At 47.0% G+C, this 18,470-nt stretch overlaps 5 protein-coding genes across 6 annotated transcripts; 2 read left to right on the forward strand and 3 right to left on the reverse strand.

Annotated features, from left to right (window-relative positions):
- Positions 1–792: 792 nt before the first annotated feature.
- On the reverse strand, positions 793–5,565 carry LOC101777678 (calreticulin-3). The gene is made up of 14 exons (XM_004961520.3): positions 5,390–5,565; positions 4,720–4,827; positions 4,115–4,307; positions 3,297–3,555; positions 3,158–3,214; positions 3,032–3,079; positions 2,628–2,714; positions 2,491–2,548; positions 2,233–2,300; positions 2,033–2,128; positions 1,903–1,959; positions 1,707–1,796; positions 1,308–1,331; positions 793–1,211 (listed from the first exon to the last, which is right to left on the reverse strand). The coding sequence occupies exons 1-14, from the start codon at positions 5,478–5,480 to the stop codon at positions 1,200–1,202; spliced, it is 1,248 nt and encodes a 415-aa protein (XP_004961577.1). The 5' UTR covers positions 5,481–5,565; the 3' UTR covers positions 793–1,199.
- Positions 5,566–9,255: 3,690 nt separating this feature from the next.
- On the reverse strand, positions 9,256–10,124 carry LOC101780244. Its single transcript, XM_004961526.3, has one exon. It carries the CDS (start codon positions 9,964–9,966, stop codon positions 9,445–9,447), a length of 522 nt encoding a protein of 173 aa, XP_004961583.1. The 5' UTR covers positions 9,967–10,124; the 3' UTR covers positions 9,256–9,444.
- A 247-nt stretch (positions 10,125–10,371) lies between these two features.
- LOC101779832 (ribosome production factor 2 homolog) lies at positions 10,372–13,480 on the forward strand. The gene is made up of 6 exons (XM_004961525.3): positions 10,372–10,641; positions 11,714–11,917; positions 12,242–12,484; positions 12,569–12,805; positions 12,943–13,008; positions 13,099–13,480. The coding sequence occupies exons 1-6, from the start codon at positions 10,570–10,572 to the stop codon at positions 13,204–13,206; spliced, it is 930 nt and encodes a 309-aa protein (XP_004961582.1). The 5' UTR covers positions 10,372–10,569; the 3' UTR covers positions 13,207–13,480.
- Positions 13,481–14,273: 793 nt separating this feature from the next.
- On the forward strand, positions 14,274–15,822 carry LOC101772940 (GDSL esterase/lipase At2g27360). Its single transcript, XM_004963612.2, has 4 exons — positions 14,274–14,544; positions 14,660–15,024; positions 15,121–15,394; positions 15,458–15,822. Exons 1-4 carry the CDS (start codon positions 14,295–14,297, stop codon positions 15,691–15,693), a joined length of 1,125 nt encoding a protein of 374 aa, XP_004963669.1. The 5' UTR covers positions 14,274–14,294; the 3' UTR covers positions 15,694–15,822.
- Positions 15,823–16,343: 521 nt separating this feature from the next.
- On the reverse strand, positions 16,344–18,428 carry LOC101778897 (GDSL esterase/lipase At5g45910). Of its 2 annotated transcripts, none has more exons than XM_004961523.3 (4): positions 17,420–18,428; positions 17,184–17,341; positions 16,803–17,079; positions 16,344–16,699 (listed from the first exon to the last, which is right to left on the reverse strand). In XM_004961523.3, exons 1-4 carry the CDS (start codon positions 17,898–17,900, stop codon positions 16,470–16,472), a joined length of 1,146 nt encoding a protein of 381 aa, XP_004961580.1. In that variant the 5' UTR covers positions 17,901–18,428; the 3' UTR covers positions 16,344–16,469. The 2 variants fall into 2 exon arrangements, with proteins under 2 accessions (XP_004961580.1, XP_004961579.1); XM_004961522.3 differs by having other exon boundaries at positions 16,400–16,699; positions 17,168–17,341.
- Between the last annotated feature and the right edge of the window lie 42 nt (positions 18,429–18,470).

Here is an 18,470-nt window from a genome sequence, read left to right on the forward strand (position 1 = left end):
CCGGGGCCTCCTAATGGGCGCGCCAAGAGCCCAAGCAGCCAACGATCCCCGACAACTGTCCAGTCCCTCCGAACTTTTCTTTTTTTTAGAAAGTTTTGAATTCCACAACTTTCTATTTTTAAAATATTATAATTTATACATATAACTTTAACTCATAACTTGTTCCTGACAAAATTCTTGCAGAATAATTCGTTAGAATAACATTTATAGCATACACAACTTATACATATAATTTTTACATACAACTTTTAAAGGACAATTTCGAATTTTCATTTTTAAAAAGTTATAACTTATATACACAACTTATGATATAATTTTTTTTACAACTTGTTAATTGTAGCATAATTTTCATGCAATACATAGTTTATGCGTATAATATTTGCCACAACTTCTACAAGAACGCTTTTAGACATTTTATGCACGTAACTTGTACACAAACACTATAAATTAGTATTAATGGTATGAAAAAATGATTGAATAGAAAGGGAAAAAAGAAAAGAAAAACTCACGCACACCTGCGTGCCTGCCGAATCTCCCGCACGGGGCCCATCGCGCACTCGCGCCGCGGACCGGCGGACGCATCGCGCGCCAGCACCGCTCGCAACGAGCGCGTGCTGGTTCAGCTTCGCGGTAAATTCCCATCCCGCGTTCAACAGCTGGTTGACCAGGATTCTAACTCTACAAACATTTAATAAAGCTTTCTTTATTTGCAAAAAGGAGGTCAAGTTGTGCCATTTGTCATTTTGAGATGTGTGCACGGCTGAAATAGTAAAAAGTTGAGCGCGGAGTACGTCAATTACAAGGACAGACCATTTTGTTTTATTGGAAGCGGGCCACAAAAACGCGCTCAATCAGACTATTCATGTTGTTCTTGTCCTGAAAACAGAGCAGCGGTAGATTTAAGAAGAGTGCAAGAACAGTACTACAGGGCTACAGGCTCCAGCTCACATTTCATGGGCCACGTGGAAATTTAGTTACAGCCGTACGTGGCGTGGTGAATCTGTACGAAAACCACAGGTTCAGTTTGTTTCAGTTGTACAACAAACAAGTTCTTCACGTGTAATCTCCAGGACTAACAATATTGGCTAAGGACTTCAAACATCTTTGCCCCAAAGTGATACTTCTTATTGACACAATCATCAAGGTCCACTTCCATGGTCGGCAACTGATGTCCAGCAGATTTTGAAAGAGTGCAAGATCTACAGCTCGTCCTAAGCATGAAACAAACAATTTATAACGTCAGATACCTCTTTCTTGTATAACTTTGGGCGTTCCAGAATACGAAATGACGATGCTTTGCAACTTACATGGTAGTCGTAGTGCCTATGACGCTGCAAACGAAGAGGACAGAAAGAATATGTCAGCATATGGTTGATAGATAAAGCACTCTACCATATTACTGACACTGACTATGCAGCTATGAACACTTGGCACACAGTTCCGCTAAATTTATTCACTGGAGTGATGAAGTCTAAAATTCTTCACTGGTGTGCCAGCCATGTCTATTATTGCCTTATTATTCGTGCAATCATTTATATTGCCTATCTACAGGGAAGCAAGGACCTACACTCCTACAGCCTGAAACCTTTGGCAGATAATCCTTAAGAAGGCCATGGATAAATTAACAAATACTGAACCACAAACCAAGAGAAGAAGAGCCTATATGACAAGAAGGATCCAGTATATGGCAAAGGGAAGAAATGTACCTTGTATCTATCCCTGAAACGGTCCCTGCCACGGTCCCTATCCCTTTCTCGCCTTCGTCTCTCCCCTTCCTCTCGCGCCCGCCGTGCTTCCTGTGAAAAAGCAACACCGGCTAACTCCGCTCAGGCTCACATTCAGAATTGTTAACAGACAATGGCAACCAGAGTAGGAAGAGGATCAGATTCCATGCTAATTAACCTCTTCTTCTCTAGCCTTCCTCTTCTTTTCAGCTCCTTCAAAGGCCTCCTTTTCAGCCTGCAGTACAGAAATAAAATGAGAACAGTGTTCCCAGGGGGGAGACAGCATGGATCACATGTCGTGTGCCTACCTCCTTATTTGCAGCAAAAGTTTCGTCTACAACATGTCTTGCATAGTCGGGATCATCGCAAATCAAAATGTTGTCAAAAACAGAACCAGCTTTGACCTGTATATCATGGTAGTAGTAAGTTCATATAGGAATCGTGTCATTTGAACAACCAAGGATTGTGATGAGGGTACACGTCTTTGACCAACTACGATATTTGGTACCTGCCAGACTTCAATCCCCACATACTGCAAAGGTTTCAGAACGTATAGGTCTGGGTCATCCTCAAACTCTGCAAAAAGATAGTTCAATTAATTTGGGATCGAGCATGCAAGATTCAGTTCAAAGTCAGATATGCAGTAAAATTACTGTCAGGAGGAGTACATAAAACTGTTATGTGACAAACGGTAGACATAATCTACAAGGCAATATGTAAAGGGCATTACTATCACAAGGTGGAAGATTTGATATATGTCTCTCACCTGGATTGTCAATCCATGGGGTCTTCCACTTTCCTTTGTAGTTAGGATTCTTAATTTTCTGAGAGCAGAAATGCATGAGTACATAACTATTCAAAGAAATAAAAGGTTATGTGAAGGTAACTAGTCAAGAAATAAACCTTCCGCTTCCATGGTCCCTTGTATTCTGGATTAGGTATCATTCTGGGCTTCCATATACCATTGTCGTCATCATCCCATGATTCAGGCTGATTTAGCATAAAAGATAAGTATCATCATCTTGTGTTTGTTTAGTGATGGATGTCTAGAAATTATTGCCACCCACTAGTGAATCATGAAGAGTGACTAGAATGTTTGAAAAGAAAGCAGTAGTTAAAAGCTTGAAAGAGTAAAAATCGAACATTTTTCTATCCTCATTTGTCTCATAATATAAATTGTAAAGGTGTATCATTTGCATACTGATATTCGAATAAGTGCTCTGAAGCATGAAAGTGCCAGTTAAATTGTTAAAACTGAAACGGATTTATATATTTTTAAAAAAAATCAGAACTCAAGTCATGTATACCTTTTTGTCCTTTGGATCAGGTATCTCTTTAGGAATTGAATCATATCCCTGGTCAGCGCAAGTAAAAAGGTTATAGAGAATTATTGATCAAGATAAGTTTAAGACAGGAAATATGACAAAACATACCTCTGGCTTAACTTGATCAGGATCTTCAATATATTCCCTGTCATCCCAATCTTTTGGCTGAAAGAAACAAATGTATGAGGAAAGGCACGTTCAAAATTACTGTATGACAATGCTTTTAACATGCCAGAAAATCCCAAACCTTTTTTGCATTAACATCTTTGATCCTACGAGGAGGAAGGATATCCCAGTCAGTGTACATGCTCCCGAATTCTCTCTCCCGGTTATCAATAAGGAGGCTATAAGTGGCATCAGGTCTGAGAATAAATGTGTAAAAATGTGTCAACTTGTCTGCTTCACATTTTAGCTCTTTCTTGATAGGGTAGTTTTGCCCTTGGTATGAAAGTATGAGATGAAGCTTCTTTTTCTGGTCCCCACATATATCAGGCCCAAACATGAAGCTGCATAGTAAACATCAAGACAGTCAGCAGAAGATAAGACAGACCGAGCAATTACTAACAGTTCAATAGGAAGGCAATGAGGACCCTGTACATTAGTCCCTAGATCATTTCATGGCATGTCCTGCCTAGGCTAGCCTCAAAGTTTTAGATTATCCTCCAACCAATTTTCAGCTGGTACTTGCCAGTAAAGATATTTTCATGATGCTCATTGTCTTTTTGAAGAAAAAAACAGTTTATGTTATGAGATTGAAGCAGGCTAAAACAGTATTTTAATAATTATTGGTAAAGACTGCCCTTGACAACTGTGATAAATTTCAACAGATGACCAAGTTACCATTGGTGATTCTCTAGGCATATACACAAGCTCCTAATGTGGGACCACTACCAGGCTTTACTGAAATTTTTGTTCTGCTTTGAGTTTGAGGTGAAACTGAAAGGTTACAGCTATAGAGTTCATGGATAGACAAAAACACATTTAATATCTGTAATCTTGAATATTCTATGAAGGAACATCATAAACGAAGTGAATTTTTAGGCAAAAAATAGTGAGCAAATTGACCTGTAAGGAGTGTCGCCCCCAAATTTCTTCTGGTTGAGATAGCCAGACATAAGTTTGATGTAAGCACCACCACATTCAATATCCTGCTCAATCTTTAGAGAGTACTGGATCACCAATGTTCGGTTCTTGTTACTAAATTCCGGGAATTTTGCTGATATAGCAAAATGTCTGGCATCCCCAGTTGTCTGTATACCTGAAAAGTGGTTGAAGAATGCAAATAATCATATGATGCATGTATCAAACCATGACAAAACATGGCTATATCTTTTTTTGGTTTAAAAGGTGAGATAATCGATAGAGTATGTTCAAATCTTGAAATGCTCCTATCTCTTTTTTGAAATGTTCATGACAAAATAAAAACAGGGACCAAATGAAACTGGTACAGGCTGAACTCCTGTGATTGAAGTTTTCTATTAAAAAAATGCTAGAAATAACATGAATAGACCCAGGGCGTACCTAGCTGGAAACTGAGTGTTAAAAATACCCACTGTCACTATCAAGTAATAGAACTTCTCTTTGTAAAATACAAAATACTTCAACAAATAAAGGGGGTCATAAGCCCCTTACTACACATAACATAGGTCCACCCATGAATAGACCCTCACCTTTATCATCAGGATCTCCAGAATAGGTTCCCGCTGTGTGGCGGAACGTTCCAGCTTGTCCTTGGCTCTTCTTCCAATCCGATTTCACCCAACGGTGCTCCCACCCATCTGAATGTTACCATTTTGCACAATTTATTAGGCACAAACAAAAAAAAATGCGCCTAAGGACAAGAGATTTGAGCATAGGGGCATCAAATACTGATAAGCCCTTGGATTGCACAAGACATCTCATCAACAGAACCGTAAGTTAACTCACACTCTATCAGGCCCTGTTCTTTGACTCCTGGAGGTTGGAATCTCTCTAGATTAAATTGACACAACTACCAATATAACTCCTGGAGGTTGGAATCTCTCTAGCATACCAAAAGGCACAACTACCAATAACAATCTCTCTAGATTAAATTGACCACTTTTGAAAGCAAAACCATAGGAAAAATAGACGACTCTCTGGACCAACGAGCTGGGATTCTGAATCTCTCGGTGTCAGCAGTAACTGGCGACAGTGACACCAAACTAAACGATCGGATAGCATAAACGAACAACAAATTAACCAGGCACAGTCGCAGTGCCATCGAATCGCCCCCCGAGGACAACCGCCGACACCGAATCGAGCACGCCAATTAGCTAAACCGGAAACAAAATCAACCCGGGTGCAGGCACAGCACAGTACCATCGAATCGCTCCTCGAAGAAGATCTCGCCGGAGGCGAGGAGGAGCAACGACGCGAGGACCAGCGCGCGGTGGAGGAAGGCGCGGCCCATCGCCCCGCCCTCAGCAGCCGCCGCTCACCCCGAGCACCCCACCTGAACGGCAGCGAGCTTTCCCACCACTCCCGGTGGGCAACTGGGAACCGCGAAGGGAATATTTGTAACGCGAACGGGACCGAGAAGGGGCTTAGGTTCACAGTTTATTCACGTAAATGCCACTACCTGCCGCGCCATCTTGCCAAGGGGAATGGCATTCTTGTGGTTATCGTGAAAGGGCGGGCCAGGTTGCTAAAGAGTGGGGAGGTCACTCGCTGGTGGAGACCGGCAGTGCGAAGGCCGGTCCGGTCTTCCGTGGCGGACCGGCCATGTGGGACAGCGACGCGGGCAGGCGACGACGTTGACTTTGTCAAAGTCCACCGTGGACCGCGACTTCCCATCCGAGCTGTGGGCCCCGGAGACCGAGCTGCCGGGTGCCGGCCACTGAGCACGACGTTAACCGCTGAGCCTCGTCATCGGATAGCCATGCAGCGAATCGCCGCTCGCCGGAGCTGCGGCGGCCGCCAGTACCCAGTAGGAGGCCGCCATGTCACCGGGACGACGTGTTGTTGCCAGTGCCACGCTGCATGCTTCACGGCGGAAGAACCATTTTTTGGTCGTCGCGGCTTCAAGTGTCACTCGGACTTAAAAAGATGGTGCACGGTATATTCAGTGGTTGATGTGCTAGTGTTAAGTTCGTCAGAAGTCACGAGTATTTGGCGAATGGAATTGAAAATTGCACGTATGACAAATCACCTGTGATGCCATGCGACAGCTGCATCAACTACCTCAGGTTGTTGTTGGTCAACGGGCACATGGAAATATAAAACTTACAGGTGTTGAACTATAAGAAATTTGATATACAAGTATGTATCCTCTCATGCTTGCTGTTGGGTTTTCTCAAATTCCCCGTTTGCCGATCCTAGGTCTGTTTGGATCCAAATGCTAATGGGTGAAAATGTTAAAATTTAGCATCTTTATGCATTGGCTTATCCAAACAGAAGGGTTAATAGGAGAGCTAAACTTTAGCCCACCCTAAAAAGGTGCAAAAAGCATTAGCTGGTGGGGTAGAGCTAATGGGTACTAATGGCTTGTGAAAGAGAAAAAGGGGAAGGTGAGGATATAAAGGGTAAAAGTGACATTTCATGAATTTTAACTCTATCCATTAGCCATGTCTCCAGCTAATGGGTGGAAGTGTTAAACTAAACTTTAGCAATAGCACAAACAGGCCTCTAATTTGATTTTTTGACAACATGAAGCTACTGCTGTTCATTTCCAAGGGCCAAGGCCATCAAGATCTAGTGGTCTGATCTAATTGACCCCCTAGTCCATAAGCAAAACAATTAGCATTAAACCTGATAAGTGATAACTGCTCTTCTCATATCACATAAGTAGTGGTGCAGCTAGCAAAACATTCCGCAGTAGAAAACAATCAAGGATGTATGGACATGATTCACGAGAAATGAGAATAACATGAGAATCCATTGGAACATCAAATGGAGGCTCACCAGCCATCATATTACTTTCACATAACATTTGTCTCGATCACAGCATTTCTTTAAAACACTCAGAAGTCACCTACAGAAGCTAAATCGAAGGTAGATTGGCAAATCTTTGAAGCAACCAGCGTCGGAACCATAGTCACGATTTCCAAGGCTTAAACCTCCTGCACGCTCAAGCCTGCCAAAAGAAGAGTTAAAAAATCAGTATCTTGCAAAGTGGCCGGGAAATTTCACATCCATGTTTCAACTTGAAACAAAATAAAAATGGGGATACATGGAGGCAGATGCACTGATGCGCACAATAGAACCAAATTTCTGATCTAATCCTTGTCTAATACTTCTTAGCAGAGGGCCTGTCGGGTAGAACAAAATCAAAGAAAGCATGTACAACCTAAGATTTAACTAAACACTCTGTTTAAAGGGGCATGATCAATCATGGAGCACAAAGGCATAATCAGTAGTAGTGACATGAATTCCTACATCACTCCAACAAAGTAAGCTGACATTCACAGGAACCAATGATATTGCAAGGGGGTCTTCTGAGTTATGACTATTGAGGCAAAGAACAGAGGAGCTTTCAGCTAAAAGACCTGAGCAACAACCAGAGTCAATTAGCACGTAAAATAATAGAAATTAAACAGCTCGTGCAAAGTTCATATGATGCGCGCATGTAAAATCTAATGGTTCTCAAATGATGTTCACAATAAACTACATGCGCAACAAAACCAGTAACATGGTCAGAAGTCAGAAATCTGACAGAATGGCTTGCTATTCTGTGAAAAGGTCACTTGTGTAAGCCATGAAACAAAATGTCAATTCCACTAACCCTGGAGACATCTAGATACACACCATGCAGATCAAAATGGGTTTAGCCAATGCCAAATACATAGTGCGATACATACCAGGAGGGAGAGACTGCTTCAGCTTGTTGGCCTTCTCAGTGTCGAACACACACAGTGTGTAGAGGTACTTGGAGCAGCGAACCTTGAACTTGACGGCATCCTTGCTCCTCTTGATCCTCACAGAGCGGGCATCCTTCCTCCTCGCTGTCAGAAGGAAATCCTTGATCTCATGGATTTGCTTCGGCTACCAGCAAAACTAAAAGGTCAGAACCCACCACTTACGACAAAACAAATTACCATTTCTGATCAGCATCACGACATAACTATCATGTAAGAAACTAACCTTTAGGCTAAGCACTTTACTATTAGAATCTAAATTAAAGTTATCCCCAACAGCGTTTACTCAATGGCATTATAAAATTAAATTAATTAAAGGATAAATACCGCAATTCAGTGTATAGCTCCTGTAATAAATTATATAATTCCAAAGTTTAACATTCGGATCTCATAATCGCCTCACTTTTCTTGGGAAGTATTAACTCAATAACAGTTTTGAGTCGCACATAGTTCACTACTGAATTTGATTCCAGCTACACACAGAACCGAAAGATATGTACACGAAGCGCTACAAGCCAGTTAGATCTGAAGATAAGGTATCCGCTTACACAGATAAAAAGCAAATCGACTGTACACTAGTTAAACAGCATGAACAACGAAGGCGTAAAAATTTCGCCCTCTGAATCCTAAAAGATGCTCAGTTCGTCGACCTACCCCCTTGGAGGGCATGAGATACAGTTGGAGTTGGGGAAGGGCATGAGATACAGTTGGAGTTGGGGAGGAGCGGAAATTACCATGATGGCTGCGCTTGAGAGAGGCCACGAACCCTGCAGTCGCAAACCCTAGCTATGCGCAGACGAGACAACGGCGGCGGCAGTGGAGACGTGCTTGGTTTTGTAGCAGCAAGGCGGACACCCTGGCTTTTGTGGGCCGTACATATAGGCCCAGCATTACAAAATTACAACGGCCCAAAGTAGAAATAACGGCCCACCTCTGTCCTGTGGAGGCTTCAGCCTTCAGAAGTAGAGGAATGCTCAACTGAAAATCATATGCAAGAGAAGAACCTAAAAATTAAAATTGATCACATATTCCCTCAGAAAATATCTACCACTTCTGTTCGTTAAAATTGGATCATAGCAAAAATCGTCAGCTTAGTTAATGAAAACCTTTAGATTTCTGTTTTTGGTAAAGCTTGACACATCACCAAAGCATACTCATCGACTATATCAGTGATCATGCTTTTTAAATCAAGGCCCAGCTTATTTTTCGTTCATGCTGTGTGGAGGCAGCTTGATGCCCGAGAGTTACGAGACTGCTAAGTCTCCGAAAGAGAAGAAAAAAGAAACTGACCATATTAATTTGTCCAAAGAGAAGAGGATCAGAGCACAGTCATTGAATCAAAAATGTTCCTTCCAATTTATATCATATCAGATGAATGAAACGAATACAGAGCAAAGCAATACATTTGCCTTTGCGCTTTGTTACATGATCTGTAACAAACAGTTGGAACGATCCCCAATCCGCAAATAAACAAAAAAAAAACTCTCGTTCATGATTTCTGCTTTAGTATCTCCCCAGTCTTCAGGCTCTGCAATGCTGGATCGGAGCAGAATCGGACATGGTAAGTTTGGTAACCTGATCGGCTTCCTCGGCGCCATCGTCGTCGAGCCGGAGCGCAAAGGCAAGCGCGAGCGCGGCCCACTCGAGGACGAAGATGGCGGTGCCAAGCCCGCCGACGAGCTTGAGGATGATCTCACCGTCCTCCTCCCGGACGTAGGAGCGCAGCTCGGCGAGGAAGTCGGCGGTGCGGGTGAAGGCGAGCAGTGCGGCGGCGCCCTGGAAGATGGCGGTGAGGACGGCCCCCGCGGTGTGCGCGGCGTGCGCGCGGCCGGCGCCCGCGCCGCCGTCCGTGAAGGAGCCCGAGCACCCCGCGGCGCCGAAGACGGCGGTGAGCGCGTGGAGGAAGAGGAGGAGCAGGCCGCACGGGGACGGCGCGAGACGGAGCGAGAGCGTGAGGAAGATGCACGCCGACGCGGCGCCCAGCAGCGTGTAGTTGCACAGCAGGAACGCCTTGTGTGCCGCGCGTCCGCCGCCGCACGCCATCGATCACCTCGCGCTTCTGTCGCCGGCTGCTTTCTTGGGTCGGATCGCGATCGGCCACTGCGAGAGAGCAGAGAGATCGAGAGGCAGGGGAGGGAGGGGCGCGAGGGATGGAGTGGATCGGAGAGTGAGGAGGCGAGCATTAATAGAGCGGCGCGCGGCGGGAAGGAGGCTTGGCGACCGTTGGTCGGCGTGGGGTTAACGGCTAGTGCCGGGGAGGAGCCTGTCCGCCTGGCAGTCGCGTGCAACGGAAGCGAAGGGGGGCAACTGGGCAAGGGAGAGAGATCTTGAGAGGCCTTGAGTGCTGATGGGCCTAGAGAGAAAGTACAAGGCCCAACAGGCTGGTCAGGTCAGCCCAGAACAGCCCATGTGCCGGCTTAAGGCAGGCGGCTCCGTGCGCTGCGCCGCCGTTCTCTTCGACGCCGCCTCTCTGTCTGGCCTTTGCCTGGCGCGATTCCTCTCCTCCTGAACAAAATCGGGGCGGCGCGGGGTTTCTAGGGTTTAGTGGCCGGGTGCCGTACTGCCGTGCTGTCAGGTAGCCTCCTCTACTCGTCTTCAGCTTGTTCTCCGCGGCGGCGGCGGCTTGGAGCGGAGCGGAGCGAGAAGATGGTGGCGGCGATTAGGGTGCCCAAGACCAAGCGCGCCAGGCGGGAGCTCCTCAAGCACGCGCCCAAGCTCGTAAGCTTTCATTCTCTGCCCCTCCTCCCACCCCCGTTCTCCTGCGGCTCGCGGCGTGCTGTCGAGGGGCGGGGCCGTATCCAGAGGACTTCTGCAGAATGAGCGCCGCTCAGGGGTTTCACCAAATTAGGCCCCCGCCCTTTTTTTTTTTCCAAATCGTGCAGATTAGTGGTGGCATTCCAGTGAGATATGGCATCAGAGAGTAAACTTAGAAATCTCTCGAGAGAATAGGGATAGCTTCAGAGTTCAGACATAAACTACTATCAGTTCGTAATACCCATCGATGAGGGTGTATATTTCTGCTAATACTTATGTTGTCCGGATATACCTCATCTGATTCATAAAACTTGTGTATGGCAAGCCTCCACACTATGTGGTGCGGCCCTGCTCCTCGCCGTGGGCTGCCACCAGATGACCAAAACCCCTCGCCCTTGTTGTGCGTCCCTCCCCTAACCGGCCGCGCCACTCACCGACACAATTAATGGCTTCCGCAGGCACACTCTTGTCTGCAGGGTGCCCTCACAAGGATGACCGCTGGCTCGATGTGTCGCAAAGACATGATTCAATGTTTGTATTTGGCTCTTCAAAAAAAGATTTGTTGCTACTGGATACTACTAGGGCACCATGTCCTATCAACCACTGCCACGAAACATTGTGGTTGCTCTGCTGCTGCCCTGATGGGTCAGTGTGCAGGGAACCATCTTAGAACAAACAGCACCGATAAGGCAATATTGGGATAACCTTCGGCAATTCTTGTGTTCTGCTCATATCCTGTCTTTACCTTCCTGTATTCTTGTTATCTGTTGCCAGCAATGTAGCTCTATATAATTTAGCAAATCTAGCAGTGGGTCGGCTAACTGGAAAAAGGTGTGAGCTTTTGGTAGAGTGTGCAATTGACTATTCTTTATGCTGAAAATCATGTGGAATTCTTTATGTTAGGTTGCTGCTATAGGTATTAGGAGGTCCTCCATATTTCGAACCTTGTATACTAATAAGACACTGAAAATGGAAATAGCACATATGTTTCTTTGTGACTGAATCTCATATCTGGCTTCTGCTGAAATTTTGACAGGTTGAGACCGGCAAGAAGACGCTGATCCTCCATGGTACCAAGACTAGTGCTGTGTTGAACTCTGTGTTGTCCGATATTTACCACCTGAAGCGTGATAATGCTGTGAAGTACACCAAGAAGAATGACAACATCAGGCCTTTTGAAAGTGGTGGAGAATCTTCTCTGGAGTTTTTCTCCCTCAAGACAGACTGCAGCCTTATAGTGGTGAGTGACATCATTCCGACTAGTTCGTAGTTTGTTATTTGGTGCTCAGTGTGAAAGTTAATGGTTTCCATTGCAAAATGATGTCATACTGTATTTGCTGATGCTGTAAATAATTCATGGTGTGGAGTAGAAGTAGAATAATCTAATGAGCTACACAATGAATTTCTGACAACCTCTGAGAAATCTATATGAAAAAGAGTATGCCATTTTCTATTTCTGTTTTAATGTTCGAGTCTATGTTTTCATATCTTGAACGTGGTGATTTGATGATTTGTCTTAAGCTGACTCCATTGTTTCCAATTGTATTTTGAAATTGTGCTGCAGTATGGTTCTCATTCAAAAAAGAGGCCCAACAATCTGATTTTGGGAAGAACGTATGACCATCACATATATGACCTTGTTGAAGTAGGAGTTGAGAACTACAAATCGATGGAATCTTATGTTTATGATAAGAAGCTGGCACCAAAACTTGGATCAAAGCCTTTCTTTGCCTTCATAGGAGAACACTTTGAGAGCTCTGAGCTGAAGCATTTGAAAGAAGTGCTGCTTGATCTTTTTAGAGGAGAGGTGATCCATTTGTTAATATAACCTGGTATGCAGGACATGGATATTGTCTTGAGCTTCATAATAAACTGTTGCTGTTAAATGCAGGTTGTAGAGAACTTAAACCTTGCGGGTGTAGATCGGATGTATGTGTGCACAGCAATCTCTCCTACTACTGTCTACATGATGCATTGTGCTCTCCGCCTAAAAAGATCAGGCACATCTATTCCTAGAATGGAGCTGGTTGAAGTTGGACCTTCAATGGATCTGGTGGTTAGGAGGCACAGGCTTCCAGTTGAAAGCTTGAAGAAAGAAGCTATGAAGACTGCTGAACATGCTAAGAAGGTATATCTGAATCACTGTTATCTTGTATTGGATATTGCTCGTGAACTTTGGTTCCATTAGCCTTGAACAACCACTGGCCCTTTGTGTTACATTCTCACTGAAATCTTCCTGAGTCACTATCATGAACCTTCTTGCAGGTGAAAAATGTCACCAAGGATCCAGTGCAGGGCAGGTTGGGCAAGGTCTACATGCCAGACCAACAGGTCTGTATCGATTTTTTATTTTTGAACAATAAAAAAGGTCGAGATTGCTTTTGACATGATAACCTGATTCATGGTTTTTACTGAATTCAGGTTGGAAAGTTGACCTTATCGAACGACATTAAGGGACTGAAGAGGGAGCGCCGCGAGGCCAAGAAAAACAAGGAGCACTCAAAGAAGCAAAAGGTCAACCCTGAGTAAAGAACACATAGGTTTGTTTTTTGTCTTGGGTACTGGTCAGACTAAGGACTTCTGCTTGTAACTGTTGCAAGCTGCTGTGTTAGCCAAGTGTAAGCCACTTGCTGTTAGATTGGGTGGTAAATAGTTTAGTGCCATCTTTGTAGGCTAAAGACCTTGGTGGTGACTAGCACAACATTATTGTGCACCAACTCGTTATGCCAGACATAAGCATGGAAATTTTGAGCAATGTTATGTTACAGTCATTCTTACATTTGCTAAGCCCTGATTTCACTGATCTGTGATGATGGATGAGTTTTGCTCTCACGAAATGGATTACATTTCTATCCATGTGGCTGTGAACCTGAAGCTGCTAATGCACAGTTGCGATGGAATCATATTGCCACGCAATCAGTTCTTGCACATGGTCCGGAGTCGTTCAGCAAAATAAAATTTTCAACTAGTAACAAAGCTTTCAATACATCGTATCTCTCTCTGAGGAAGTTCTCAAGCGGGCACGATCTGACTCAAGCGCGGTGCAAGTTGACTTGTATCTAATACCTACTATTGGAACTTGGATCTGAAAACTGTAGATCGGTTTTATTGTTTTTCGCAGGTCCAGGCCTGTTAGATCGATCCTTGTCAACGCCATAACTTTAATAAAAAAAAAGTGTGTGTTGGTGGTAGCCACATCTTATCATTCGGTCGTGTAAATAAAAGATTGTGAGGTAATTCCTTTTAGAAAAAAATGCAAATGTTAACTGAAGTTGTTATTGTTGGTGGTAAACTGGCAACTTTGCACCCAACATAAAAGAAGAGATGACTACATATTTTTGTTTTAACATCAAGTGGGAGTAAACATTTGCTTGTATTTAATTGCCAGGTTCGATACAGCTTTACTCTCTACAATGTTTTGTTTAGCCCTGTTGGGTCGTCAGTGAGCGGAGGGCCATTACTTGTAAAAAAAAAAACTTCTTTTCATAACAGAAAGCCAGCCAAGTTTTCATTGAAAATTCTATGCATTGTTCTTCAGACCAGTTCTCCATACCACTATAACTAGTGCGTATCTTCCCTTGGTTTTCTTCACCGTTGTAGGCTCTAGTTTTGCACCCATGGACCTCACACTTCTCCCCGTCGTCTTCTTCATCCTCTCTTGTCTACTCTCTGACGTGAGCTCTGCCCCATCACGCAACATCACCTCCATGTTTACCCTCGGAGACTCCCACATTGACACCGGCAACGCTCTCATCATGGCGGCTCCGGTGATCCCTGTGTGGATCGACAAGCCCCCTTACGGCGAGACTTTCTTCGGTCACCCCTCCGGCCGCTTCAGCGACGGGAGAGTCATCACCGATTTCATCGGTGAGTAATTCAGCAAAATCTCATTCATTTGCATTGACTATACCACGGTTACTACTTATGTGAAACCTAACCGTCTGACAGTCTGAGCATCACATGCCACGGTTACTACTTGCAGCTGAGACGCTTGGCCTCCCGTTCCTCCCGGCCTACCTGGCCAGCAGCCCGAACGACGTCTCCCAACAAGGCGTGAACTTGGCCGTCGGCGGCGCGACGGCGATCGAGGTCGCCTTCTTCGAGACGAACGGCCTGGTCCCGTTCAAGCTCCTCAACAACTCGCTGGACGTGCAGCTGGGCTGGTTCGAGCAGATCAAGCCATCGGTTTGCGACAACGGCGCATTGGATTGTCTTGGCAAGGCGCTCTTCTTCGTTGGGGAGCTCGGGGTGAACGACTACAACTTCATCTGGATGGCGGGGAAGACCGATGACCAAGTCAAGACGTACGTGCCCAAAGTCGTTGACACCATTTCCATGGCCGTGGAGGTACACCCAATACAATGGTGCAGTAGTACTCCTCTATTCTACCACCATTCCTTCTAGTTTTGGTTGATGAAATTACTCTATTTGACACCACAACAGAGGCTGATCAACGAAGGGGCAGTTTACATCGTGGTGCCGGGCAACCCGCCGACGGGGTGCTCGCCGGCCATCCTCACCTTCCGGTTGAGCCCCAACAAGACGGAGTACGACCACATCGGGTGCCTGCGCGACGTGAACGCCGTCGCCAGGTACCACAACCTGCTGCTCCGCGCGGCCGTGGGCAGCCTCAGGGGCAGGTACCCGCACGCCAGGATCGTCTTCGCCGACTTCTACGACCCCATCATCAGGATCCTCGAGAACCCCGGCCAATTCGGTAACTCTCCTCCGATCCCCTGACTGGCATGTGCGACTGAGGTGTCTGAAATGTGCCGTGCAGGCTTCGCCGGTGACGCTCTGAAGGCGTGCTGCGGCACCGGCGGCGCCTACAACTGGGACCCCAGCGCCTTCTGCGGCATGCCCGGGGTGGCGGCGTGCGAGAACCCGGCGGCGTACGTGAGCTGGGACGGGGTGCACTACACGGAGGCCACCAACCGCTACGTCGCCGAGGGGTGGCTCCGCGGCCCTTACGCTGATCCGCCGATACTCAGCGCTCTTCAGCCGAGACCACACTGATCGTGTGGAAGCTTGCGAATGAGGTTGATGCGAGTGGCAGTTGATTTGTTTATTCGGGTTGGCCCAGTCACCCAATTCAGATGGATGAAAAATGAAAAATCGACGATAACCAAATTATAGATCATTTTGACCTTTCTAGATGCATAGATATTATTATGCATGATATGGGTATATATAAGTACGTAACAAAATCTATGAATCTGATAAATTCAAAACGGAGGGAGTAGCAGTTAGCTGCACAAAAGTTTAACAAATTTCCTGACATTCACTAGCCCATGCATGTTGCTGAGATGCACTCCGTTGCACCCTTTCTTTAGAACACCTAATTAAACACAAGGTGTCAGGCCACCGAAAGCATCGTCGTTCCGTGTTCAGGCCTGTGTCACTATCGGCGCGTACGCTCACACAGGATACCCCCGGTCACTTCTGCGAACGAAACAGCGCGCGCCCCCATCCATCACCCCCAGCTTCCAGTTAGCTCTACTCCGGCCTCCCCGCTCTCGCTTGCTAGGTTTTGTGTGTTTGTAGGAATGGGCGTGCATACGACCTACCGTGTGTTTGGCAAAACTAGCCCGTCCCTGCCGAGCCCGCGTGAGACACGAGATCGTCCTATTTCTTCACAGCAGGGCGCAAAACAAAAACGTGACCCATCCATAATTTGCGTGTTTCATTTCATGGCAAATCAAAAGCAGATTCATTCATATGTTTATTAACTTATTTTATCGGTAAGCTTTCTTGAATGCATCAATGGTTGACGGTTCCGGCCCGGCTGGAAGCTAGTGCTTGATAGTAGCTCTCAGAATGGGCGGATCAGCGTAGGGCCCCTGGAGCCAGCCCTCGGCGACGTACTGGTTCACGGCCTCCGTGAAGTGCACCCCGTCCCAGCTCACGTACGCCGACGGGTCCCGGCACGCCGCCACCCCGGGCATGCCGCACACGGCGCTGGCGTTCCAGTTGTAGTCGCCGCCGGTTCCGCAGCACGCCTTCAGAACGTCGCTGACGACTCCTGCAGCCACCCACATTGCAAAATCATTGTTTCAAGCTACTCATCGGCCATTGTTATTGTGCTCGGTGCTCACACACAGTTAACGCCACCGATCGATGCTTACCGAATTGGTCGGGGTTTTCGAGGATCCTGCGGATCGGTGTGTAGAAGTCGGCGAAGATGATGGTGGCGTGGGGGTGCTTGGCCCTGAGACCAACGACGGCCCGACGGAGCAGCGCGTTGTGGTACCTGACCACGTCGTTGACGTCGCGGAGGCAGCCGATGCGGTCGTAGTCGGCCGCGTTGGGACTCTGGCGCAGGGTGAGGATGGCCGGCGAGCACCCGATCGGCGGGTTCCCCGGCACCACCACGTACGCCGCGCCATTGTTGTTGATGAGCCTCTGCAACCAAGGAAATCTCTCAGCCGATGATCCGCGAGGTAGAAGATGATGAACTCATGGAACGGCGCGGCGTCCGTGAACACCGTACCGAGAACAGGAATGACCTCCACGGCCGAGGCGATGGTCCTGACAACTTTCGGCACGTACGACCGCACCTCGGCCTCGGTCTTGTTCGCCGAGAAGATGAAGGCGTAGTCGTTGACTCCAAACTCCCCGACGATGAAAAGTGATTTGCCGAAACAGCCCCCCGATCCTTGTGCAGCTATCAACGATAATCAGTTTCGTAGCTGTCAACCTCAGTAAACTCTTGTCAGGAAGAGACACGGTGGTCAGTAGCTACCTTCCGTGGCGTTGTTGCAGAGCGACGACCTGAGCTCCTCGAACCAGCCCAGCTGCACGTCCAGCGAGTTGTTGAGGAGCTTGAACGGGACCAGGCCGTTCCTCTCGAAGAAGCCGACGTCGATCGCCGTCGCGCCACCGACGGCGAAGTTTACGCCTTGCGCGATGTCGGAGCTGTTCGACAGGGAAGCTGGGAGGAACGGGAGGCCAAACTCCTCGGCGAAGAAATCTATGGTGACCCTGCCATCGCTGGTGCGCCCGGTGGGGCGGCCGAAGAAGGTCATGCCGTAGGGAGGCTTGTCGATCCACACGGGAATGACGGGAGTCGCCATGATGACGAAGTTGCCGGTGTCGATGTACGAGTCCCCAAAGGCGAACATCGAGGTGAAGTTGGCTGATGATGATGATGAGAAAGAGTTCGCACCGGAGACACGGGCCAGGATGAGGAAGGTGAGGGAGAAGAGAAGCTTCAGCTCCGCCATGGCTGCCACGACCTTGAAGAGAGACGAGACAAGATCCGAACCCACATGATGGCCGGCTATTCATATGAATTGGTAAGTTTGGTCAACTGATCAAGCAGGCAAGGTTGCTTGCTCAAGGCATTCTGTTGCCAAGGATGGAAGTGTGTTAGCGCTGCCGAAAAACAGGAGGCTGATTGCGATTGGTCCAGAGCTCACGATGGCGGTGTAAGGCGTGGGTTTTGACTCTGCTTTCGCCGCCCACAAGCAGTTGTGCTCGAGGTCGAACCATGTGCGTCTTAGGCCGTACTCATTTGGGACCTTCATTAGTTAACTAAATGCCAAATGTCAACGACGTGGCCAGGTACAACTTGCTGCTCCGCGCGGCCTCAGGCAACGCAGCCTGAAATCTGCGATGTGCAGACGTCGTCGCTGACGCTCTGAAAGTGAAGGATTGCTGCGCACCCAGCGGCGCCTACAACTTGGACCCCCAGCCACGGCGTCTTCTCCGCACGCGCGGGGTGGCCGCTCGCAAGGGTCGTCGGCGCACATGTGCTTGGACGGGGACACCACTTCATTCACGGAGACACGGAG

Source organism: Setaria italica, chromosome III (assembly GCF_000263155.2).
Source record: "Setaria italica strain Yugu1 chromosome III, Setaria_italica_v2.0, whole genome shotgun sequence".
In the NCBI taxonomy this organism is placed as follows: Eukaryota; Viridiplantae; Streptophyta; class Magnoliopsida; order Poales; family Poaceae; genus Setaria; species Setaria italica.